Source organism: Marmota monax, unplaced genomic scaffold (genome assembly GCF_021218885.2).
Source record: "Marmota monax isolate L192 unplaced genomic scaffold, Marmota_monax_Labrador192_F-V1.1 WCK01_AAM20220418_F8-fsc00095, whole genome shotgun sequence".
Lineage (NCBI taxonomy): Eukaryota > Metazoa > Chordata > Mammalia > Rodentia > Sciuridae > Marmota > Marmota monax.
The window spans coordinates 4,470,935-4,497,631 of NW_026695244.1; the positions used below are offsets into that span (position 1 = coordinate 4,470,935).

Consider the following 26,697-nt stretch of genomic DNA (forward strand, 5'->3'; position numbering starts at 1 on the left):
TTGTAGTCAGACCAACCTTGATAATTGTCTTTTAGCCATGAGCTTCATATCCTCAGTCTTCATTTAGCAGAACAATAAAAGCTATTATTCAATATTCTTTGAAGACTTTGAGATATTATGGTGCCTATTACACAGGCACTGAAAATAAATTCACCTCAAGTACCAGCTCCTATAGTTTGTAGTGGTTCTCTGAAGTTCTGGGTTAAGAAGGATTCTGAGACAAAATCTAGGATTATTGGGAAAGAATCTGTAATTGATCAGTGATGTCTTTCTCTGGGCAGAAAACTGAGTAAGTAAAAGTTTGTATCAATATATTTGCTATGTAAGTGTTCTATAAATTGTAAACTATTATGATGATCACTGCTGTTATCACAAGACATTTTTATATCCTGCATCAAATGGCTAAATTTCTACATCTTCAACAAAAAATGAAATCAATTAATGACTTTGACTATAAATAATGGTATATGGAATTTTTATTAATTTTTTGGTAGACTTTTATGTGTTTCATCCATTGAAAAGAACCGAAAAGTGAAATCAGAATTTGGTATTCCAAATTTTAGTGTATAAAATGTCTCCTTAGGAAAAAAAAATCTGATATAGTTACTAAAGGTAGAATGTTTTTGAAAGGTAAAAAGAAGAAGTGATCTTGAGGTGTAGTCTCACATTATCATAAGACATTTGCACAGCATTCCATATTGTCTTTAAAAATAGTCACACTAGGAAAAATCTGCAGCATGTTTTGCTCTAAGAAGCTCCAAGACTTTGTCCTGTCTTTTCACTGCAGTGAGATTTCTCTTCTGGGTAAATAGTCATGTTCCTGTCAACCATCAGGGGACTTTTCAAATCCTGAACAGCTGATTTTATATTCTTCCCTCATTCCCTTACATGAGAACAGCAAGCTGATCAAACCCATATTTTTAAATTAACGTATTTATAGGCATATGGAAGAATAGTTTACAGTCCTTGTTTGATTTCCCCACCACCACAAATGGAGGAAAATTGTGGTGTTTGGTGTTTTCTTTTTGAACGCAGCCTTATCATTTTCTCTCTTTTTTTCTTTATTACTGATGACTTCATTCTACTTGAATTCAGTGCTTCAGTTTCTTCAGGGTAAACTAATAGATTATGTATGCCATGTTTGCACCGCGTTGATTGAACTCATCTGGTGAGTTTGAACGCAGCTTGTGCGTTCCTGTAACTGGCAGGAGCTTGTGCATGGGATCCAGCCACCACAGTCATCTCATGTTACTCCGGAGCAAAGGAAGCAGTTCAGAATAGATGGTGCTACCTTTCCTGCCTACCTGTGCTTCAGAGAAGCTAAGCAGGCCTTCTTGTGTCTATTGTTATCTCTTTCAACTGCACAAAGAAAACTTTTATTTAAGAAAGGTGTAGTAAAGAAAGAAAATTAGAACTATTTCGAGAATTTTAGAATACATATTGAAGAAAATTAAAAGGGTGTGATTCCTAAGGATTTGTTGTTTCTTAATCAAAACATGGGCTGAAGAGTATCTATGGAGCACAGAAGAGCCCCAAGCCCGCACCAGAGAGGGTCATGCCTCCCTCAATTTGCCATCTAGCTCCAAAAAATGCTTTCCCTCCAAAACCTGTTACTCCCATTTCCCTTTTTTAAATTTGTATGCTGGGCTGGGGTTGTGGCTCAGTGGTAGAGTGCCTGCCTGGCACGTGTGAGGCCCTGGGTTCCATCCTCAGCACCACATGTAAATAAATAAAATAAAGGTATTGTGTCCAACTACAACTAAAAAATAAATACTTTAAAGAATTTTGTATGCATAATTTTAAAATACTTCAACAAAATAGATGACTACTTTCTAATGCTTTTAGAGATCTTATTTTTTTATCAGAGGCCTCATTTAAATTTAAAACTCAACTGTAATATTCAGGGAACTTTCTGGCATGCAAGGCTCCTCACACTGGGCCCTGCGCAAAGCTTCCTCTGATCTTCTTACCCTGGCTCTTCCCCAGCTGGAGCAGTGATCCTCACCTGCCTGTGAAACAGGCGTGTTTTTTTGCAATTGAGTTAAAGTACCCAGATTTGCCAGTCGTACTTTGGTCATTTTTATTAGTATATATTCTAAATATCTCTACACTAAATCACCAGTGCCATTACTCACTTTTATTCTAATTTGCTTTCTAAATGAGACAGGGAAGAGAGCATGTATCATTTGATGTGTGGATGGGAGGATGTGGAGGGGCAGGTCGGGTGATGAGGTACTGGACAGCGGTGAGTCCTGGGAGGAAATAGTGGCTAAGGTAAAGAGGAGAACGTTGGACAGGTGCCATTCAGCTGTCACCCAACCCCACTACCCTTTCTTTTAATTTTTTGGCATGGCTTTTATTTTCTTTACCTGTGCCCTGACTGGTATTCATCTATTGACGTGTATCCCACCATCAACCACCCCCATTCCCAAAATTCCCACGTCTATTGAAATGAACAGTGGCACATGCCAGCCCCACATGATATCCAGCCTTCAGGTCACACAACCAGAACTTTGTCCCAAATAGACAATGCTTATTTGAGAAAATGAGATACCCATGTTGAAATTTAACCAAATTCTTGTGTGTATGATTATAAGAAGAAAGGGTTGAGTTTCTTTAATTGCTCTGAAAGGTCAAGACTTTGTCTTACCTTCTCATTCCAAAGGCATTTATTAATGCCAAGTCAGATATTTTGACCCTTGGAGCTAAAGGTATGCATGCAAGGGCCATTTTGTGTTCATTTATATTACTTATTTCACCATTCTCCTAGCATATTTGAATTACATTATCCAATCTTTCCAATTTGGATCCCATCCCCTTTAATAAGAAGAACAAAAAGTGACTTTCAAGGATGATGTGACTGTGTGACTCTGTTTGTCTTTGTGCTATAGTGGCCGTCCCATGGGTGGGAGCACTGACCGAATCCAGAAGCTGCGGAAGGAGTATTATCAGGCTCGGAGGGAAGGCTTCCCACTATATGAAGACGAAGAAGGAAGAGCTAGGCCATCTGATTATGACCTTCATTGGGTAAGCCCATGCCTGACTCCAAGCATGCATTTATTTCTCTTTACCAAAACAATATACAGCAGAAAGTGGTCAAGAATGCTCAGTGCATAGCAGATTGCATTCAGTTTTCTTGAGCTTTATAGACATGAACATGATCCAAAACAGCCATCTTCTCCCACTGAAGCTGTTTACATGAATCAAACCTCACTAATGTATGTGCTGATTCTTGTTGCTCTCATACTACTTCCTGTGGTATACTCACTGGTTTGGGGAGGGCACTTTAAAGAGGACAGGGGATCTCTGTCACCATCCAATGAGCCTCAACTTACCCTAATTCTCTTTGACCTCAGACATCTGGGCCAGCATTAGTAGACTTTGCTACAGAAGCCATCTCTCTTTTGAAAAATGGTTATTAGAAGTAAATTTCAGAAATGTTATTGTCGGAGATATCAATTGTTTGCAGATTGGATCTGAGCAATTCACATTCCACTGATCTTACCTGTATACTAGGATTGTTTTGTTTTGAGATAAGGGCAGTTTTTTGTATTAGAGGATTCGTTTCACCAAATCCTTCAACATTCAGGGAACAGAAAAGAATATTGCGACCACTGAAGAGACACTCTCCAGGTTTTCTCAAGGTAGCACAATTCATTTTCTTGTCTTTTTCAAGAAGGTAAGTCTATGCCTACCAAATACACTTAACTCTTGAGCATCCACAAAAATGCCCAGAGGAGGGTCCTTAGAGTTGGATTACATGTACCTGTCAGATACTTAGAGCGGTACCTGACACAGAGCCGGTGCTCAATAAATGTCAGCTCTCGTTCCTAACATTATTGGAGGTGAGCTGAACACGGTTGTAATAATGTCCTTGCTGTGATTCATTCTCCCACACCCTCTTTGATGCTTACTGCTTTCTACTACAGTTTTTAGTGCCGTTTTGAGAACCAAGTAAGGAAGTCTGTCATCCCTGATGCCCACTAAAGACACCAGATTCTTTGAAAAGCAAATCTATTAAAGTTTCCTCTCCTGAATTGCATACTGATATTTGTGCTCCTAAGATCAGAGTTGGGAGTCCAGTGACAGTGCTGACCCCCCCGCTGGTTTTCACACCTGTGATGTAGCACATCAGGTGTGGCTTGTGGTTTGAATGGTGGTTTCAGGATCCACCACCACAGAGACCCCTCAGCCCAGGAGATTCCTCCTCATGGATGGAGCTTAAAAACACTCACCAGAAGTATAGGATGAGGACCCCCAATCCCAAGCAAAGAGGTGCCGGCCTCTTTAGAGATAGGCATCCCCAGACTATAGATCGGAACAAATAGCTATTTATTGGTTTTATTCCAGATGTTACAATTGAACATAATGACATCCGTAGCGATGGGTCAACTTGTCTCTTAGAACTCCCAGTAGCAGAAGAGAAAGAGTTCCACAGAAACAGATTAGATGACAATCACTGTATTTCAAACTTGATGGACATGGGTGAACTGCCTTTGACAAGAGATGTGAGCCACTTGGTAGGGGAGGCTGTGCTCCTTCAGCCAGGCTAAGCAGCCACAAAGGAAAGTTTTTTTCCCACTCTGACCAAAGCAGCATCTGTCCAGTGCATCAGGGAGTGCTCCACCACAGAACCACAGAAAACCCCTGCGAGCAAAATAAGACAAGTAACTTTAGATTACGCAGTCCTGAGGGTTTTAAACTTATTTTATATGATTTCTTTAATTTGAGCTGAAAGGATGAAGATGCTTAACCTTCACGAGACTGAGGGGGTTTCCTCTGGCCCTCACTATGAGCGAGCGGAACCACTTTCCCTCGGGTGTTCCCTTTTTTAGTGATTCTATTTTTATGCCAAGCAAATGTATAACCAGACAAGCTGGAGAGTAAGAAGCATCTCCATTTTAATCTGTGTTTCCCATGCTCCGGTGTGTTGAGCTTTGCCAAAAGTGAGTGAGTTTATGCTTCCCAGACAATCAGGGGCTGAGGCTTCCCAAAGGGATGCTTGGGAAATGCTCTGTCATAAAAGACAAGTGTTCTTTGGGATCTCCTGAGATGCTCCAAACCTGGGATTAGAATCTCAGCGTTCTTTCCTCTCCCCTCCCCTTGCCAAGGAAAAACACTAGTATCTTTTGTCTAGCACAGCCCTGAGAAATTACACCATTGTTTTGCTCTTTTGGAAAGATCTAGGAAAGCAAGTTTAGAAAGTTAACATTTCACTCCTGCCCCGGCAGCCAGATCCAACAAAGCAGCTTTCATGAGACTGTACTTTCTGGATGCATCCAGTCCCCAGCATCACAGGGGTACTTGTTAAAATCAACAGTCCATGAAGGGGAGGGATAGACCCTAAGAGAGGCCTCCAGGTACTTCTTTGCATTGCCAACAAGGATTCTGCCCCAAATTATAAAATTTGGACCTTGATTTTTATCACTTCAGTAAGACACCAAAGTAGTCCAAGTTTGTAACAAAACTATCTCCACCATCATTAATCAGAAAAACTCTGATGAACTTAGAACTCCCCAGTCTAGTGTCTCAGGTTGAGAGGCTTGATGAATGTTTCCCATACTTTTCTGAGGGAACTTCTGAGCTGTCTAGAAGGAAAGTAGCAAGGTATGTTAGCTGACAACTATGGTTCTCCCTTGTTATCCTCAAGGGAATTGGTTGAGGAACCCTACACATACCAAAATCTGAGACACTCCAATTCCTCATATAAAACAGTTATAGTATTTGCATGGAACCTGTAGATGTCCTCCTATGTACTTAAAATCATCTCTAGATTATAATAGCTAATACAATGTGGGTGCTATGTAAACTGAGTGCTATGTAAACTGTTGCACTGTGCTATTTAGAGAATAATGAGAAGGAAAAGTCTGTATGGGTTCACACAGATGTATTTTTAGAAGATTCTCAATCAATGGTTGGTTGAATCCAATGATGCAGAACCCACAGCTATTGTCAGTCAACTGTACTCTTAAACTAGTTTAAAAATAAGCCATATAAAAATTAAAGTATGCTCATAAAAGTCTTTGAAGGCAAAATGATGAAACCAATTACTTAAAAGCTTATTAGGACCTATGACTATTTGTTTTTAGTCTTAATATATATTTCTTTTTAAATTTAAATTTGTTATATATGACAACAGAATGCATCACAATTCATATTACACATTCAGAGCACAATTTTTCACATCTCTGCTTGTACATAAAGTAGAGTCACATCCTTCGTGTCTTCATACGTATACTTAGGGTAATGATGACCATTGCATTCCACCATTTTTCCTACCCTTAGGCCCCCTCCCCTCCCCACCCTCCCCTTTTCCCCTTTGCCCTACCTAGAATTCATTTAATCCTCCCATCTCCCTGCCCCCCAGAAACATATTATGAATCAGCATTCTTAAATCAGAGAACTCATACAGCATTTGGTTTTTTGGACTAGCTAATTTCACTTAGCATTATATTCTCCAGCTCCATCCATTTACCCGCAAATGTCATGATTTTATTCTCTTTTAATGCTAAATAATATTCCATTTTAAATATATATATATATATATATATATATATATATGTGTGTGTGTGTGTGTGTGTGTGTGTGTGTGTGTGTGTGTCACATGTGCTTTATCCATTCATCTATTGAAGGGCATCTAGGTTGGTTCCAAAATTTAGCTATTGTGAATTGTGCTGCTATAAACATTGATGTGGCTGTGTCCGTGTAGTATGCTGGTTTTTAAGTCCTTTGGGTATAGACCGAGGAATGGGATAGCTGGGTCAAATGGTGGTTCCATTACCAGTTTTCCAAGGATTCTCCATACAGCTTTCCATATTGGCTACACCAAAAGAATAAAGTACTTGGGAATCAACTTAACAAGAGAGGTGAAAATTTCTACAACAAAAACTACAGAATGCTAAAGAATAAAGAAGACCTTAGAAGATGGAAAGATCTCCCTTGTTCTTGGATAGGCAGAATTAATATTGTCAAAATGACCATATTACCAAAAGCATTATACAGATTTAATCCAATTCGAGTCAAAATCCCAATCACATTCCTCATAGAAATAGAAAAAGCAGTCATGAAGTTCATCTGGAAAAATAAGAGATCCAGAATAGCTAAAGAAATCCTTAGCAAAATGAGTGAAGCAAGTGGCATCACTATACCAGACCTTAAACTATACTACAGAGCAATAGCAACAAAAACAGCATGGTATTGGCACCAAAATAGACTTTTAGATCAATGGTACAGAATAGAGGACACAGAGACTAACCCACATAATTACAGTTGTCTTATATTTGACAAAGGCGCCAAAAATGTACATTGAAGAAAAGATAGCCTCTTCAACAAATGGTGCTGGGACAATCAGAAATCCATATGAAACAAAATGAAATTAAACCCCTATCTCTCACCATGCACAAAACTCAACTCAAAGTGGATCAAGGACCTAGGAATCAAACCAGAGACACTGTGTCTATTAGAAGAAAAGTAGGCCCTCATCTCCATGATATCAGATTAGGCCCCAACTTCCTTAATAAAACTCCTATAGCACAAGGATTAATATCAAGAATCAATAAGTGGGATGGATTCAAACTAAAAAGCTTCTTCTCAGCAAAAGAAACAATCAGTGAGGTGAACAGAGAGCCTACTAATTGGGAACAAATTCTTACCACACACACGTCAGATACAGCACTAATCTCTAGAATATATAAAGAACTCAAAAGTCTTAACACCAAATAAACAAATAACCCAATCAATAAATGGGCCAAGGAACTGAACAGACACTTCTCAGAAGAAGATATACAATCAGTCAACAAATATATGAAAAAATGCTCAACATCTCTAGCAATTAGAGAAATGCAACTCAAAACTACTCTAAGATTTCATCTCACTCCAGTCAGAGTGGCAACTATCAAGAATACAAACAACAATAAGTGTTAGCGAGGATGTGGGGGAAAAGGCACACTCATACATTGCTGGTGGGACCTATGACTATTTTTTAAAAAGAAGCACATTCTTTCTTAGACTAGTTAGGGTTCTTTCTTTGGCCTTGCCTGGACTTCCTGGACTTTCCCTCCTTGTCCTGTCTGTAATTTAAATTACCCCTGCTCAGTGGCTGGAACCTAAGATCTCTCTCCATTTCTTTCTTCTTTTCATTTTTTCCTCTTCTCTCTCTGTCTCTCATTCAAGTTTATTGGCTCAATCTGGTGTCGGTCATCTGCTGGCAACAAGAAGAGGACAATATCTCTACTTTGGAAGAACTTCCAATTTAGTCAGAAATATAGACATCTAAATTAAAGCAACATACAACAATAACATACATGACAAATGCCACAGCATACAGAAGCATTACTTCCCATATCAGAGAGAGCAGTTGTTTCTGCTTGAGGCCAGGTCTGTGGTCAATTGGAGTCAGGGTACAAGGAAAGCTATAGTGACAATTTGGGATTTGCCTTAGTCAACATATTTTATTCTTTTTCCTTTTTTTTTTTTTTAAAAAAAAAAAAACTAATTCATTCACTTCATTTCTTTTAAAATAAATGAATGCCACACAGATTTTAAGGTTTGTAAATATGGATCTGAGACCTGAAGTATCTTTGCTGTGGGTCTGTTTTGTAGCTGTTTTCGCATCCGGGTTCTGAATAGCCGTAAAAAACAATTTGAGAGAATTTCAGTGACCAAACATGAAATGGCCGGTGAGCTTTCCCGGGGCCAATTAAGTAAGCAAGATAAGCTAGCCGTGAAGTGTTAATATTTGCCAAAAGAAAACATGATACCTGTAATCTGCTGGTATTGTATTTTCTGTAAAACTTGTTAAGACTATCACAGTCCTCTGCCAACTGGCTGCTTTTTTTTTTTTTTTTTTTTTTTTAGCAGATAAAGATTATCTGTTTATTTAATAGCAGCATGGATATCCTGTAAGTAATTTTGGAAATGGGATGACTCTGAGGTGTTCTAAAAATATTATTATCTGTATTATTGTCTTTTTCAAAAACTACATTATTCTTTTCCCCCTTTTCAGCTTTTTTTTCTAAATTAGAAGAATGTTTATCTATAAAAGAGGCCTTTAGATCTTTGAATGAGAAGAGAGAACAAGCTTGTTTATATATGAAAAAAGTTGCTGTTAGAGCATCTTAGACTAGAATGATATGCTAGTTTCCACTGTTGTAAAAAAAAAAAAAAAAAACATGGTACTGCGTCTTTCTGGCAAATGGGCTGGGATCAGGTGCATCATGGTTGGAACAAAGAGACGGCTGAGTGAACAAATGAAAACAGTTTGAAAGATTTGTTCGTCCTATTATGAAGATGGCCCAGGAGCCAACTTGAAGGAACGTGCCTGGCAGCTGATCTGCATGATGAAAGATAAATCGGGTGAATTCTGCACTTGGAGAGAAAGGAGAACACGATGCTGAGATCATGCCAGCCACCCTAAGAAAGAGATTTAAGGTGGATGCACAATAGCCAAGCAAGTACAAAAACTATTCAAAGGTTATTTTCTAAACATGAGGAGATAAGATAGTGAATTCCTGCTGTCATTGGTCCAATACCAGAATTGATATGTATGTTCATTTTTCTAGTTTGCTTATGTGAGGTGTCTCATAAAAACTGAGTTCACAGATGAACAATTCTGATGTCAAATGGCGCTTACATTGTGAAGAACAGAAAATTAATTCAAACTGGCAAAAGAGAAATGTTGGCTCATGTAAAACAAGTCCATATACATACCTAATTTGAAGCAAAGCTAGATCCGGCTCCTCCAGAGAGGCCACTGGGATTCTCTTTTCTCCATCTCTGAGCTTTGCAATTCTCTCTGTAGGCGAAGGAGCCTCCACATATTGTGGCAAGATGGCTATCAGCAGCTCCAACTCAACAACCCAATGGAAATAAATAGTCTCAGTAATTCCAGGACCAGTCCTAGACCTGGTGTTCAGTGAGATATTCAGTGGATGGATTGGTTCAGCTGAAAGATCATGGGCAGAAAGATCCAGTATTAGAACAAAGCTTGAACGAGGGCACAAGGCCATTGCTAGAACCAGAAAGTAGAGCCACATTCACCCAAACTCCATATACAAGTGTAGACAAAGATGTAGTCACAGAGGGAATTCAAAGTGTTATTAACAGGAAAAAGAAGAATGGATATAGGGCACCATTAGGAGTTATCTCCTGCAACTTTGAATATAAAGTATGTTATCTTATTTTTTTAAGGAAAAGAGAAAGAAAAGACCTCTTTATTCATGTATTTGCCTGTTTCTAATTAGAAATAACAAATTATTATAAATCTCAGGTTTGCCATTCTTTTGCCATTATTTGCTACATAAAAGGAGAAATAAATTTTATTTTTGTCTGCTGATCCAGTATCTTTGAACTATCCCAGGAATCCACATGATTTCACAGAGCTATTCATGAGAAATGACCAGACCACTGTCTTTTTAATTACATAGACAAGTGGCATTTCTGTTCACCTCAGATCTAGGAATTCATGCAATGAGAAGCAATAGAATTCTTTAAAAGGACCAAAGATACTCCCTTCTTTAGGCAGAATTGCTCTATCTATACCATCATGGATTGTTGTTTTGTAACAAGTCTATGTTCTTAAAAGCTTGAAGGTGCAGGATTGGATGAAGAATTGGAGCCTGTGTTAGTCAGTTTCTCATCACTGTGACCAAAATACCAGATAAAAACACGTTAGAGAAGAAAAAGATTATTTGGGGCTCATGGTTTCAGAAGTCTCAGTCTATGGTCAACCAACTTCATTGCTCTGGGCCTGAGGTGAGGCAGAACATCATGGAAGAATGGTGTGGTGGAGGTAAGCTGTTCAGCTCATGGCTGCTGTGAAGCAGAGATTGAGAGAGAGAGAGAGAGAGAGAGAGAGAGAGAGAGAGAGAGAGAGAGAGAGAGAGAGAGAGAGAGAGAGAGAGAGAAGGAAGGGCCAGGGACAGATATAGCCCAGGCCCCACTCCCAGTGATCAACTTCCTCCAATCATACCCCACCTGCCTAGTTACCACCCAGTAGTCTATTCAAATTATTAGCCCATCAAATAGACAAATGCACTGATGAGAATTTCAGATCTCAAAATCTTCACCTCTGAGCATTCCTGTGTTGCCCAACACATGAGCTCTTCAGGGGACATTGAAGATCAAACCATAACAGAGCTATTAACTATATGTATGCAGAGACAGCTGTAGTTTGTCTCCTATGTGCGCTTTCTACCACTGAAACAAAATGCCTGAGATACTTAACTCCATTTAGCAAACAGAAAAGCTCTATTTTAGTTTGCAGCTTTGGAGGTTCCAATCTATGGTCATTTAGCTGCATTGTTTTGGGCCTGTGGTAAGGCAGCACATCACGACAAGGAACAAAACAGCTCAGGAAGCAAAAGAGAAGTGGCCAAGGTCCTACATCACATTTTAGGAGTGCATCTCCAACCACTGAAGGACCTCTCAATAGATCACATTTATCACTTCCCAATAGTACCATCCTGGAAACCAAGCCATTAACACATGGGACTTTGTAGGATGTTCAAGATCCAAACTATAGCAGTTCCTTCTACATAGTAACCACCCCCTTCTCAATGGATGAACTCTCTGGAGCTCCATGAACAGTTCCCCCCCATCGCTCCCAGTAGTTGACTCCACCAATAGATCAGTGTTTCCCAGAGTTCCTAAATCAGCAGACCTGCGTAATGAAAACAGTACCAAGGCTGAAACAAAAAGAGAGGAAAACCCACTGTCTATGAATTAGGAGGGTTTTAGAAAGGCCCAAAGTTTTATTGAACTTGGTACTGGTAAAACATCAAATGCCACTTGAAGAGGTGGCATTTGCTCAACTAGATTTCAGGAAGGGCTGAAAAAGTGAAGAAAGAACTACACATAATTAATCAAAGATTTTATTGTTGGTAGTGGCTTTAGCCCTTTTATATTTCAATGTGGCTTTCACAGGAATATGCTGATATATAAGCTATAGGGGAGAAGAGCTGAAATATACAACATATGAGTAAATCTGTAGCTTTTAAACATAGCGTAAATCATTTTGAAAGGAGGTAGCATGTTTACAGGCAATCCCCAACATAGAAATAAACTGTGTTCCAGAAACCCATTTAGAAGTTGGCGATTTAGAACTAGGAGTGGATTTTCCCATAGGAAAAAAACAATATTGGTTGTTAGGGTCCCAAACCAGCCTACTAAAGTCCACTATCCAATAACCTTTTGCTAATCACAGAACAGTAACTTCAGAGCAGGAATAGGAAGCCATCTGAACCAGGGAGGGGGACATTCCCTTCTTCCCTCTTTCCTGGACACATCTCTGAGATGTTCTCTGGGCTCTTCCGATCTGCCAATCTTTCAGTGTTTCTCCCCAGGTTCCCTAACCCTGAATCACCCCTAGATCCCATCATGGCACCCTACTTGAGTCCACTCTTTCCCTGTAAGTCTTCTGGTGTCTAAAGTTACCTCTCCATCCCATCTCCCAACAAAGTTATTGTTCTCTCAGCACAGTTCCTCTAAGCAATACTTGGAGGGACAAATAGTTTGATCTGTAAAGGTGGTAGGGAAAGTCTAGGAGAAGGGATCAAGAGGTCTAACAGAATCTGCTCCTGGAACTGGATGGTTAGGTCTATTTCTGATGCCTGGTGGCTCCACCAGACTGTTTCCTTCAGCTCTTCCCTTTTCATGCACAGAGCCCAACCTTCCCCAGATCTCCCTGGGTGACCCCCCTCCCAGTGAGCAATGACCTTGATCCTGAGGATGGAACCAGTTTCTCCAGTAAACTGGTCCTTGCTTCCTCCAAAGAAGCCTCTTGTTTCTGGATCTGTCCTCTGGGGCCCAGGCACCAGTTGCAGCAGCTAACATGGAATCATGACTCCTTATCAGCCTTTCCAGAAAATCTTCCCTGAAGACACCTACCCTAAACTACTCCTGTTCTCTCATCCTCTTTTTCTAAGATACAGATGTCATGAACTGTGTATTTAGAATTTAGCATGTATGGAAAGCATTTTTGATATTGTATGAGATCACAGTCTCTTGAAAGCGAGACTTCCCAAGTTCACATTCAGACCACACCACTTATTACCAGGGGTAATCTTGGGCAGTTTACATATCTCCCTGTCACCTTTAAAAGTGGAAAAACGGTATTCTGTCATATGAGTATGTTGACATATATATGATTCCATGTAAGCCACTTGGAATGATGTCTGACATGTAGGAAGTATTCAGCAAATGCTTTTAAATGGTGGCACACTGAGATGTTTAGAAGAAATTTTAATTCTAAAACAGTTGGCTGAACAACCATTCTGTCTTGTCCTCATTGGACCTCCGTAACCTCTGGTTATTTCAGAGTCCCAGGACATTGTACAGCACACACTCTATTGTGAGAGACCTTCCAGTCCTCCTTACTCTGCTTACCACTGACATGCCCATGGTCACTTCAGGTGATGACTGCTTAGTTGTTAGGTACTTTTGACAAATTCCATTGGTCGAAAGGTCAGTATCTATTTCCCTCCCTCCCACACACACATCCTTTTCCTTCCAAAGTCCACTCCTTTCATCCTTGACCCTGGGGGCATACCTAATGAGCTTATGTTAAAATCAAAGATCAGAAGAAAGCTGATTTCAGTCAGCTTCTGCTTTCAGCTCTACAAAAACCCTGAAGCAAAGAAATAACCAGGATCCAGTTAAAGGTTGAAAATAAAAAGATAGGGTGGTAAACAAAGAGAATATATACAAATCATTTACTCAATAAATTTTACCACAGATTATCAATAATAATGGGGCTGGGGATATAGCTTATTTGGTAGAGTGCCTGCCCCACATGCACAAGACCCTGGGTTCAATCCCCAGCACCACACACACACACACACACACACACACACAATAATAATAATAATAGTAATAATAATAACAACAACAACAACAGCAGCATCTTGTGTTCACTCCATACAGCAGCTCTGTGAGGCAGGTGTCTTTAATCTGGCTTTAGGGATGAGAAGAATAAGGTTCCAAGACCTTGCTCCATGGTCACACAGTCATTAGCAAAGCTCATTTTCAAATCTGTGCTATCTCCCAGTGAAGAGAAGAAAAGAAGCCTCCTTTTGGCAGCTATTTAGATACTGCTTTAATAAGACACTTGAAAGAAAAGGAATCTCATGTATTACTGTATTCTTGAGTGTTCATGTATAAGCACTATAAAAACAGTTTTCTTTCTCTGGTGAACTACTCTTTAATTATCACTCTTAATTTGTTTTTGAACCCACTTGTATTGAACCCAAACCCAAGTTTGATGTTGTTTCATCAGTTCTCTTTAAAAGTCTAAATGAAATCCTTTTTTTTTTTTTAATGCTGTAATCAAATAAGTAGCCATCTCTGGCTCCAACCCAAACCCAAATAGCAAAAAGCAGAAAGAAAGGAAAGTTCAGAGACACATTATTTTTCCATAATATGTCAAAAAATTTTAAAAAAGAAAGAAAGAAACCCAATGCTGTACTTACATTAGAATGAAAAAAGAACTCTTTCTGCTTCTAATGAGCAATTAATTCCAGTTCAGGATGTCGAGTTTAGAATAAGTTAAGTTCCCTCAAACCACAGCCGTTTATGTTGGATCATGGTTGAAACCCAAAATTCCAACTTCTACAATAATAACATTCTTTTCTTCTACTGCAATGGGAGAAATGACCATTTTATGTAATATAGGAGAAATCATAGCAGAAACTCCTATGAATTCCAGATTTCCTAAACTGTTCTTGAGGCTGTTTAAAATCAGTTGGATATGTTTTATTTTAGCAGAGTTTAACAGTCCTAAAATAAACTTTGGACACTAAATAAAAAAAAAATAAAAATGTTTAGAGTAGAAGCTACAAAAATCCATCTAACTGATACTTGTTGCACTTAAACTTGACAACAGTGAAAACTCGTGTTCAGATCTAGTAGCCCATGGAGTCTCCTTGTACAGCTTCCTAACTGTAGGCCAATCAGGTCACTAAGGCAGCCATTTTGCTCTTTTAGTTTCAAGAAACTCCACTCTTAACCCTTCTGTGATGTAACGTCATTTGGTTCCTATTAAGTAGTAACTGGTCTAGTGTTGTAATGGGAAAAAGAAAATTCACAGAAAGCTCTTCTCTCTAAAGACAGGAAGGGTGCTAGTCAAACAAAACCCTACAATGATACTGATCTTTACAACAATAAAGATGATGATGTCCATAAAATGGACATTCTCCTCAAGAACAATGACCACTTTTGAATGCAGTTGTAATGACACAGCCTACCACAGCCTCTGAATTTGCAGTCCCCTCCTATGATTCTCATCAATTTCTCTGTTTCTTTCTGAGCCTTGAAATCACAGTGCTAATTTTCAAAGTGTTTATTAGAACATTCGAAAGTTGATACCACTGAATTCCAGCTAGGCTGACAGGAGAACTTTCCATATATTCAAGTAAATGACTAAAGAAGACAGAATACAATGTTGTTATTACAAACTGTTGAGAAACAGCTTATTTTCTACTTTTAAGATAAGACTTGGATATAGTAATGAAATACTTGGGTTTTATCTGCACGAACCCTTCTTCAAATGATTTAGCTCATTCTATGTCATCTCTCTCTCTCACCCGATACCCAGACAGAGCTTCATTCTCTAGGCAGCAAAGTCAAAAGCAAAACATGAGGAAAATGTATTTTGTACAATTGTTCATTCCTTTGTTGGTTTATGCATTCAATGCATACTTAGCAATTTTTGAATGCAGGAGGAAGTGTCAATTGAGCCCGGCAAATGCATCATCAGCCCTTACCTTCAAGAAAGGAAAACCTGACTGGGGTTTGTGTGTGGGTGTGTATGAGTGTGTGTGTAAAAATATTAATGTTATGAAGTTTCCCCTTCAGAGAAACAGTAGGAAATGTATGAGAACAACATTTCCCTTCATGATCTGAAGTCTTTTCTCTTCCCAACCTTCTGGCTCATTCTGTAATAATGGATACCCCCAAACCATGTGGAGACACCTCCGTTTTTCAGTTTTATTTTCCCATCATCTAATTACCAGAGTCCCAGATTGTTTTTGAGTAGCAAATCTATTTTAATTTTAATTTTTTATATCTATCAGCTGCTTTTCTCTCCTTCATCTATTTAGTATGGACCAGGCTTCCTGTTTTCCCTGCAACTCCCTTTACAGTAATTTCCCCGGTTTAACCCATCAGGCAGCACTCTGGCAATGGTGCGCTGTTATGTATGTGGTTATAAGGAAATCAGAGACGCACGTTCCAGAGGAGGAAATCATGGTCCCTCAATTAACGTGAATGATGGCAGGAAGAAATTTTTTAAAACAGTACTTAAATTGGTGATTGAGAAAAAAAAATGAGATGGAAGTTAAGAGGCTGTGGTTTACTTACATGTGATTTTAGAAGTCTTTTGACATTTTCCAATTTCAGAAAGTGCATAACTTTCTCCTTGCTACATGCAGATATAGATATGTACTGCTGGACAATCTCATCCCTAAATACATGGTAGAAATAGAAGAAAATAGAAGAATACTCAGGTTTTGATGCAAGCATTCAATCTTTCCCCTTAATTGATTCATAAATGGAATTTATGAAAAATTTGAATACCTTCCCACTTAGAAACTTTTTAGAAGAGTTTTGAACAATCTTTCCACGTCCCAGCATCTATCAAGAAAAATAAATAAACTCCTTTTCTCTTACATTGTGTGACTTTGATCCCAGGACTGGCGGACAGCAGTCCTGCGTCCATTTATCAATTCCTTAGACCTTCATTTAGTGGCAATGTTAATCCAGAAATTTACTTGACTCAAGACTCAGAAGTGAATAAGGAGTTCGTGTCTGGTGAGAAAGGGAGACAGGAAACATAATTTCAAATATAATGAGATATCTAGGAGTAGTGGTACAGGAAGAAATTGATAAGTGGATGCATAGGAAAGGGAGACTAACCAAGAATTAATAAGATAGATTTCCTTTTATCCCTGTGAGGTTTTCCCTAGTGTGCTTGGCCTTTCCTTTTGTCTGCATTTAGGGCCGTCTGCCTTCTGATCAGCTGCTACATCTAAGAAATTGCCCTTTGCAATTTCAAAACAAACATAAAGTGGCTTTTGGCATCTGTCCTATAATGATACTTTTCTTTAGGTCCAACCTCTCGTTTTGAGGATTGAGCGTTTGTGTGTTGCATCTGTCCTAATTACTGACAGAGATAGGCCCTAGAGGGTAGTTTTTCAAACTGTGTGTCACAGCTTATTAGATGATCATAAAATCAATTAGTTGGTCACTATTGTCATTTCTAAATGATTTTGAGTAGAATAGAATATATCAGAGGGCACGGTCAGTAGTGAATATGAGCATTAGATGAAAAAATTTTTGTTTAATATCTAGTACATGTGAGCACACACACACATACTGAGTCATGATGTATAAGTCTTTTGATGGGTTATAATTTTAAAAGACTGAAAAGCTGTAGTCTAGACTTTAAGTTACTTATCTCTTTGCTCATTGTTTTATTTATATCACATGGTACTTACTTCATGTAAGGGACTCTTAAGAATTTTTTTAAATAAATATTTTTAATAGATCCTCTCTGAAGCACATAATGACTGGGCAAAGAGTTTGTTTTTCTGAATTTTATCTACACATCAATACCAATAGATGAGCTGGGTGTATGTATTACATACATGTAATACAGCCACTTAGGCAGGAGGATCTCTAGTTCAAAGCCAGCCTCAGCATCTTAGCATATTAACGAGACCCTGTCTGAAAATAAAAAATATAAAGAGCTGGGGAGGTGGTTTTGTAGTTAAAGTGCCCCTGGGTTTAATACACCCTCTGCCCCCGCCAAAAAAAAAAAAAAAAAAAAAAAACTAGATGGATATGTAAAGGTAGATACACTCACAATTTGTACATATTTTCATTAATTCTAGTTTAACAGTCAATGGTTGTATGTAGCTCTAAAATAAATATATTGAAAGCAGTTACAATTTTACATTTTATAGCTGAAAGTATTTCAGAAACTACCTGAGTATACTTATACTCACTCCAAAAAATTTAGGTAATTAGTTAAAGTATTAAAATGAAAATGGGGAGTTCATAACCCACTTGAAGCAAAGTGTGAAAGATGATATATCAAGAACTATGTAATGTTTAGAACAACCAACAATAAAAAAAAAATAAAATAAAAAAGAAAAAAATGAAAAAAAAAAAAAATGAAAATGTACATCATCTGTTACCGGACCACCTGGAATATTTTCTTTCTATAAACATGCACACACATACATATCACATGTGGTAATTAAATTAAAATCCTTTTAAATATATTGCTACTGAAACAGTTTTTTTTTTTTTATGTTCTGCTATATAGCAAACATTTCCCATGTCATTTAATATTCTTCAAAAATATAAATTTAATCCACAGTATTTTGTAGAAAAGATATGTTATAGTAAATTAAAGCACTTTTCCATTATTGGATATTTAAATTATTTTTATCAGTTCTGATTAAAAGCAGTAATTAGCCTTATAAATCAATTTTGATATTTTTATTTCTTTATCATAAATCAATATATTATTTTATTTTTAAAAATTAGGTACAAATTACTCAATTTGACCCTAAGAAAATTGAAAAACTAGTATTTCCTTAGCAACATCTTCATTAATACAGGCAATCAATATTAATGGTCTGTTTTATGTGGGTTTCATAGTTTGTAAAAGTGTTTTTATTTTTCCAAGTTATTTTCACCACTTGGATAGCAAATATCAATCATTTTTGTTTTCATTTCTTAATTACAACTGTGATTGAGCATTTCATGAGCCTATGGACATTAATATTTCTTCTTTTTATGAATTTTCTATTCTTTCTATTATATGTTTGCTAATTTTGCTCCTAACTTGTAAACATTCTTGATATGGAAGAAATATTAAGCCTTCACTGGCAAATATCATTCAGATTTTTTTCCAACTTTGTCAATAGACTCTTACCTTTATGATACTTTGGGGGGAAAAATGTTTTTCATTTTTGTGTAAAGAAACCAGGGATATTCATTAGTTTTTTCAAGTGCCATTTAAACATTCATCAAGATGATTGTATGATTTTTTTCTTCTTCTTCTATTAATGTGTGAAGTTATATTAGCAAAGTTTCTAACATACAAAAACCTTTACAACACTGAAAAAATTAAATGTACACTTATATGTTGTCTGTTTTATTCTTTCAAGATAGACCTGGGCATGGATGCTTTTTTTTCCCCCTTTTTTAGTACTAGAAATTGAATTCAGGGGTGCTCTACCATTGAGCTATATCCCCAGCCCTTTTTATTTTTTATTTTGAGACAGGGTCTTGCTACATTGCTGAGGCTGGACTTGAACTTGATATCCTCTTGACTCAGGCTTCGGAGTCACTGGGAAGACAGGTGTACAACACCACTTTGGGAAGAATAACTTATATTGCATTGGTGACTTTGTATATTGTTTATAAGTGAAATTGATACCTATTTTTTTTGTTGTTTTTTTCTCAATTTAGCAGCTATACACAGAAAGGTTATATTACCTTTATAAGACAGTCTGGGTAACTTCATAGTTCCTATGATTTGTAAAAATTTTAATAATGTAGTAATTGTCTTTTGGTAAATATATAAAAGAACTCATCCTTTTTTGTGGGTAATTCTTTGACATGTTTTTCAACTTTCCCTTATAGACATCTTTGGAAAAGGATGTGCTTTCTCTTTCACAGAATTTTGGAAATGAGATATGGTTTTCTATAAAATTATCTCTGAGATTTTCAAATTTTCATTATGTTTATGTGTTTTTTTTATCATTTAATATATCTAATAATTCTGTTTTTCTGTTTTCTGTTACATTTATTTATGATTCGTATTATTCTCTTTCCTTAAACACAGACAAGGCAAACCTACTTTTTGAAATTTATTTATTGCATTAGCTTTTTAGTAACTTTAATAACAGCATAATTATAGGAAATAAATTTGCTTTCAAACTTAGTTTTTGCTCTGTATCCAGGAGTGTTAATGTTCTTAGTCTTTTTCTGGACATTCTAAACTTCCAGACTTTGCTGCTTCTTTGACCATTTGATCATTAGTTTAGTTTTCAAGAGTTGGGTTTATTCAGTTAAATTTTATTTTTTGTGTATAGTCTTGATGCTTTGTAGTCAGGACAGTGACTTCTGCAGCACTTGCTTTGTGGCTCATTTTGCTAACTCCTCAGTTAGTCCTCTCTGTGGATGGTGCCATGTTGGATTCCTTCTCTTCTCTGTCTTGTAAGCAAGGATGTTGCTCCTTAAATGAGGTGGTACGAGTTCTCCTGTTCTTCCCACCTCCTCCAGAGTGCTTCTAGAGAAGCAGAATGCACCTAGACCACAGCGCTGTCTGGGGTACATTCATGCCTCCTGATTAGAGATTTTGCAGCTTGTTAGCACAGGGAAGGAGTGGGATCCAGAGTAATACCAGAAGGGAACTTGGCCTCTGCTCAGTTTCTCAGTGGGTTTGCCAACTCCATTGGATAAGAGGTCATCTTTCTGCATTCTGGTTTCTCTGTGGCCCAGGTCTCTGTCCGCCATGCTACCTGACCTCTGCACCCTTCATCCTTATGACCCACCAAATCAGGAAAGAGAGTGCTTTGTCTTCTCATCTGTCCCCCTGTAGAGTCACATGGAGGATCCTGGGCTTTTTGCCGCAGTCCAGCTAGGCAAAATAACCGGGAGGTGACAAGCAACTTGAAGGTTGAAGCGGGAACTGCTTTATTGTAGGGAAAACTCAGCAGGAACTGAGCGGGAACTCAAGGTAGTGGGCACCCAAGGTAGCAGGAGCCGCTTTATTGCGGGACAGCAGAGGTATATATACCTAACTGATTACACACAGCTTGACTCAATTAGCATCATCTAGATACAGCAGTCAGCCAATAAGGAATCCTGACCATCTTAATGGCTCACAAACCACTCCTCCTGGCAAACTGCCAAGCGCCATCTTGACTTGATTTGCAGTCCCAAACAGCTTTTCACTTGCATTGTTTGGAACACCACCTCTTTCTACCTTAGAGGAGACCCCTATGCTAAGCACCAGTCCTCTGACCTCTCCAATGGAACAGCTTTCTCCTCTGCCTTCCCTCTGGAAAAACTGATAGTGAGCTGACACTATCAGGTCAAGGTCTGCCTTTCAGTATAGCCCCTGGCTCCATGTCCGGCAGATTCTCCTTAGTATCCAGGGCTGATGCAAGTTTCACTAACTTTATAAGCTATTGGTCATTTCAGCCATAATCTGGGAAATCTAGTAAATTGCCTGGGCTCATTTTACCATTGAATCCAGAATGGTACCCACCAAAGCACTTAGCCTTCTCCAGATTAATGTATCTTAATGATGAACCATAGCAGGGTTCAGAACAGTCTTCCTGCATCACCATTGCCATTTCCCTAGCAGCAGTTTTCTCATTCATGCAGTGAAATAATGCACATCTTGTGGCAGAACAGGAAAATGTTAGGACTGTTTCTCCTCCTCCTATACAGTTAACTCCTAATTTTTTTTTCTAAATGGTCCTGGAAAAGTGAGACATGATACATAAAATTTCCAAATTGTTTTCCTTACCATTCCATGAGAAAGACCTCTGCAAAATGATTTTCTGGTTAGACATCAAGGGAATTTCAAAAGGACTAAGCAGAAAGAAAAGGCTACAGAAATTCAGAGGGGTAAGGATCTTACTTAGTTTTATTTTTGTTTTTTATATTGAAGTTATGAAAAAAATTAGAATATAATGCCAAATATTATGCATACATAAATCCTGTGAATATATAAAGGTTTTGTTTTCTCTGTCCAGCTGCATTATTGTGACTTTAAAACAAAAAATAGAATTCGTGCTACAAATTCAGAGTATTGATTGCATGACTTCATTAGTCCTAGTCTGAGGACAATAGTGCAGATGCTAATCTAATGGCACAGTTGTATTTGTCATACAGTAGATGGTTCTTATTGTAGGTTAGAACAGAGCACATGGGACCCAGTATTATTGAAGTCTTGTCCTTTTACATACCGAACTAATATTCACCTTCATTTTGGTGATAACTCCAGCTTAATGAGAATTTCAGCAAAGGGGCTGGCTGATTCCCTACTGTCCCAGCCCCTTTGTATCTACAGATATAATTATGTGGTTCTTCCTATGGGTCCATCACCTGTCAGACCTAGGAAAGTGTAGGAAAATCTGAGGAATCCTTTTTCAAATGTCCTCTTAGAACCAAGCCATTCTAAATATATATATATTCTAAATATAAATATAAATATATATATATGTATATATAAATAAAATCAATGGACCTGTATTTTATATATTAATTTGTATGTGGTGCTAAGATCGAACCCCCAGTGCCTCACACATGTTAGGCAAGTGCTCTATCACTGAGCTATGACCCCAGTCCAACCAAGCCATTCTTAGAGTGAATTTTATGTTCCCCTCTCTCTCAGGGACTGGGTCTCTGCTTCTTCATGAGTATGACTTCCGTGGAAACTGCCATCCCCAGTCCCCAGAACACTAGGGTTATAGTTCCTTCTAGAATTCCCTGATCTAGGTTTGTTTGTCATTTGAACTTAAGTGCTTACCAACATTTCATGGACAATCTAGAACACAGATTCTGTTTCACAGTTTGGTCTGATCTCTCCTTCCCTCTCAGATCCATCTCCTTACCTCTCTGCTGTATACTCATAGCCACACCTGGTTGTCTATTGTAGGGTTTTGTGTGTATGCGTCTCCCCACCAGCATGCTCCCATCACTAGTCTGCACCATTCATCTATTGTCCTGATAATCTTGTGATGACAGGGCCTGGCCTTAAATACAAAAGATACTAAGCTTATTACAATATCACAAAGTATAGCTTTATGAAAAGTAGTTGCATTTAGGGCTCCTTTCTCTAAATTTCTGGTGTGTGCACACACCCAGAAATATGCCTGTGGGAAAGCCTGCTGAGCAGCTCTTGGGTCTCAGCGCCATAAGCGTGATTCTCCAACTTGATAGCAAGCTCAACTTTGATGTCAAACTGCTCATCTTCTGTTTACGGCACTTACTGCCTGGCTACATTTCCATTTTTAACTTCGAAACAAACATGACAGATGCCACATTCCATATTACTACCTTTTTTAGTTCTAGTGAGGGAAATAATGTAAGATGCTGAATTAATTGACAAGGAAAAAATTTTAAATTTACAAGATTACCACTTTACTTCTGCTTACTGCTTTGTCTCTAATAATTATTGCATTTTGGTATAGTTTGTAATGCTCAAGATGTGCAACCCTCTGGAGGTCATACAAAGTAAGGGATATCACTTTTCATCAAGAATGAATAGTGACTTAAAAAATATATCTTTAAGTTATCCTTGTATTCATGTGTTCATGCCCCCTTTCCAGGTAATTTCTGTCTGGGGACACAGTGGTCACTGCTATTCCACTTGGTTCTTAGATAGTTTAAAAAAAAAAGTCAAATGGAGGTTTGCAGCTGTAAATAAAACAGGACAAGTGCAGAACCATCATTAGACACGGCAGGCGTAACTATAATGAAAGTTACCTTGAACAAATCAGTTCCCAGGATAGCATTCATTTTTTATTGATAAATATGCTTGATGCAATGAAATACAGCTTCCAGAAAGATAATGGAGCAGATAATTAAACAATCTATTTGGAAACACAAACACACAAACACACACACATACACAGAGAGAGAGAGAGACACACACACACATTCTGCAGGGAGCATTTTTTAACACAAATCTTGTCAGTAAAACTGAATGCCCTTCTGTATAGAACAGTGTCTGGCCTCTGACAAAGGAAAAAAACAGAAAAGTCATCTCTGACTGCAGTAAGGCTTTGATTCTGTGGTACGTGACCAACATCAGTAAAGAAGAAAAGAGCTTAGATCTGACTTCCTTTGCATAGGTGGACTCTGTGGTTTTGGGGGTGCAGGTGAAACAAGTCATCAATGTTTCAGTCTCAGTTGGCTATGGCATACTAAGTAGTCCTCTCTGTGGTGATAACTGACCAGGGCAGTTAAAGACCTGGCTACCTCACATCCCCTCTGGCATATAAAACCTTCTGGAAGTCAGCCATTAGACCCCTCCTGCTTCTGCTGCAGTCTATAAGGGCAGGAGAAAGACATTGGCCTTATCACAGTCTGTCAGAACCTCCAACTCAGCCTCCTTCTTTCCATTCTCAAGAGCCTGTGGTGCCATTCTCATGGAAAGTATGGACTTGATAAATGCTGGTGGAATTAGGAAGCACTATCTTTAGGTCTCTCTCAGGAAAAGGAGGGAGTCAAGATCCTTCCATACTCAATATAGAAGTTTCCCCAGATCGAAAGTCAAGTTCCTTCTCCTATAGACCCTACTTCTCATCTCACTACCTTTTGCAAGTGGCTGATGACACTTGATGCAATCAGAGATGAGCTGGTTGTTCTTTGAGAAGTGCCTCATAATCTATGATAAAGACAGAATTCTACTTTTCCAGAGTCACCTGCTAACAGCCAGCTCTTATAATTCCAGACAGTGGTCTACAAGAGTGATACAGAAGAGAGGTTAGTCAGTGGCCTCATGGGCCCATCCAGAGGAATTTATGCTCACATTTCACATCTGCACAGTCACAATAACCTCCTTTCACAAGCCTTCCTCGGCCGCTTCCCTATCAGTGCTTCTCTAGTACATCCTGTCTGCACCAGGAAATAAAATTTAATCCTGTCCTACCTGGGTCCAGCACATGACTTATTGAAGAGCTTGTGCATGTTTGAGCCCTATGTCATGCCTAACCTCACACTGAGAGCTTTGCAACCCGCTCAACAAATGCCTGTCATGTTGAGTTTCTGATGGTCCAAATAGGTAATCTGAGGCATGGCCATCTAGCAATCTCCAAAGACAAGGCACATAACCTGTTGTCAGCTGTCCTGTGTTTTCATTTCCCTCCTCTTCTATGTTAGAGACGACGCAAATTTAAATTCTCAACTTAGCATAATGAGGAATGCCAGGTAGTAGGTCACTACTAACATTTTCTTAGGCAACAAAAGTTAATTTAGGCCAGGAGGTGGCTCATGCCTGTAATCCCAGCAGCTCAGGAGGCTAAGGCAGGAGAATTGCAAATTCAAAGCCAGCCTCAGCAACTTAACAAGGCCTTAAGCGACTTAGTAAGACCCTGTCTCAAAATAAAAAATAAAGAGGGCTGGAGATGTTGCTCAGTAGTTAAGCACCCTTGGGTTCAATCCTACCAAAAAAAAAAAAAAAGTTAATTTTGTTAATATATTTGACAGTGTTCCAAGGTACCACCAGACTTGTCGGTATGACACCTCTAAGGTGAACACCTCATTCAGTTATTTTTATAGAAAAAGCCAATCTCCCTATCCATGGAGTTTGAAATAATAGATATGGATATAGTAGCACGACCTCACTTGAGTATTAAAAAAATTAACTTCCAATATATTCTAATGCAAATGTTACCTTTGTAAGTGGATGACCGAAAAGAAAGTGTTTCCATAGTAACCCCAGGGAACACATAACTGTTTATCATAACTTCTTCAGGAGAAGAGCCGGGCATGGACGGAGGATCTACTTTGATGTCTGCTATTAAATTAAAAAAATTTAAAAATTAGCTGACAGCATTGTGTTAGAGCATGGTTGGAAGATTCCACTTTATTTGCAGTTAATTTAGAAAATAAACTTTCATAATGAACTGCTAAAATACACACTTGAAACAACCAGATGATCTGTCAGGGTATGTTTTTTAAATGTAATTTGTCAAGTGTGACAACCAAGGCATCATCAATGATCAGGGATGAGCTCTTACGATAGGCCTTTCCTACCATTTTCCTCATTCTTTTTTTTTTTTTTTTTTTTTTTGGTGCTCTGTTTTTTTTCCTTAAAATCACTAGAACTTTCAAAGTAAGCCACTTCTTTTCTTTCTTTTTTATTCCTTTTTACCTCAGCAAATGTTATGTAGAAGCTGCCCTTTGGGAATCGAGACTCTACATTGTGAAGCTATCATGGAAAAGGAACTTATTGATTAAACTTCACTTTCCCTACTGACATGGCTATTTGGGTTGGTGGCTTTTTGGATGTTCCATTAGCTGGAAATGAGTTTGACATCCACAAGCCACTATATGGTCATTTGCTCTTTTCCTTACAGATGTAACATCTAGTTAAAGAAAGGCTTGTCTATAAGGGTTTTCCTTCTCTCGTTTTTTTTTTCCAAAGGTCATTAGAGTGAGGAACAGATGCATACAGGGTTGAGGAGTATTTCTTTGAAGCACCCTTTTCGAGGCAGCTAACTGACAGGCCCATGCCCATGGGCTCTGGGGTAGACCTAAAGCAGAAGCACTGGCTGCAATTACCCATCTGGTATCCATCTGGAAGCATGAATGAAAGATAATACCAAATCACAGAGAAACTGTACCAACTACCAGCTTGGTATAAGCAGGCAAAGAAAGGTGCCACCCAACAGCACTGTGAAGAATAAGAAATGTTGTCCGTAGGGTATGCACGTTTCCACCACAGGAGGCAAAAGAAGGGCAGGGCACGCGGGAGCATATGGAAGGAAAATGCACATCTAACCCTACAGCTGCAGCTGGTTACACATTCAGCCAAATTCCCTCTGCCACACTGCAGTTGCTGGTGGAGTTTGGAGAACGCATATTTTCCTAATATTTTGGAGACCTGTCTTTTGTGACCCACAAGGAGTTTGGGATGAGGAGTAGGTTACCAGCATCATAAGTATA

General features: G+C 38.4%; 1 protein-coding gene across 2 annotated transcripts in view; it reads left to right on the top strand.

Annotated features, from left to right (window-relative positions):
• The window catches only part of Pard3b (par-3 family cell polarity regulator beta), a 1,008,812-nt gene that overhangs the window by 904,798 nt on the left and 77,317 nt on the right, over nucleotides 1-26,697 (top strand). For both annotated transcript variants that reach the window (XM_046463021.2, XM_058578162.1), the window contains exon 21: nucleotides 2,892-3,027. In XM_046463021.2, coding sequence (XP_046318977.1) covers nucleotides 2,892-3,027 — 136 coding nt within the window. The remainder of the gene's footprint in view (nucleotides 1-2,891; nucleotides 3,028-26,697) is intronic.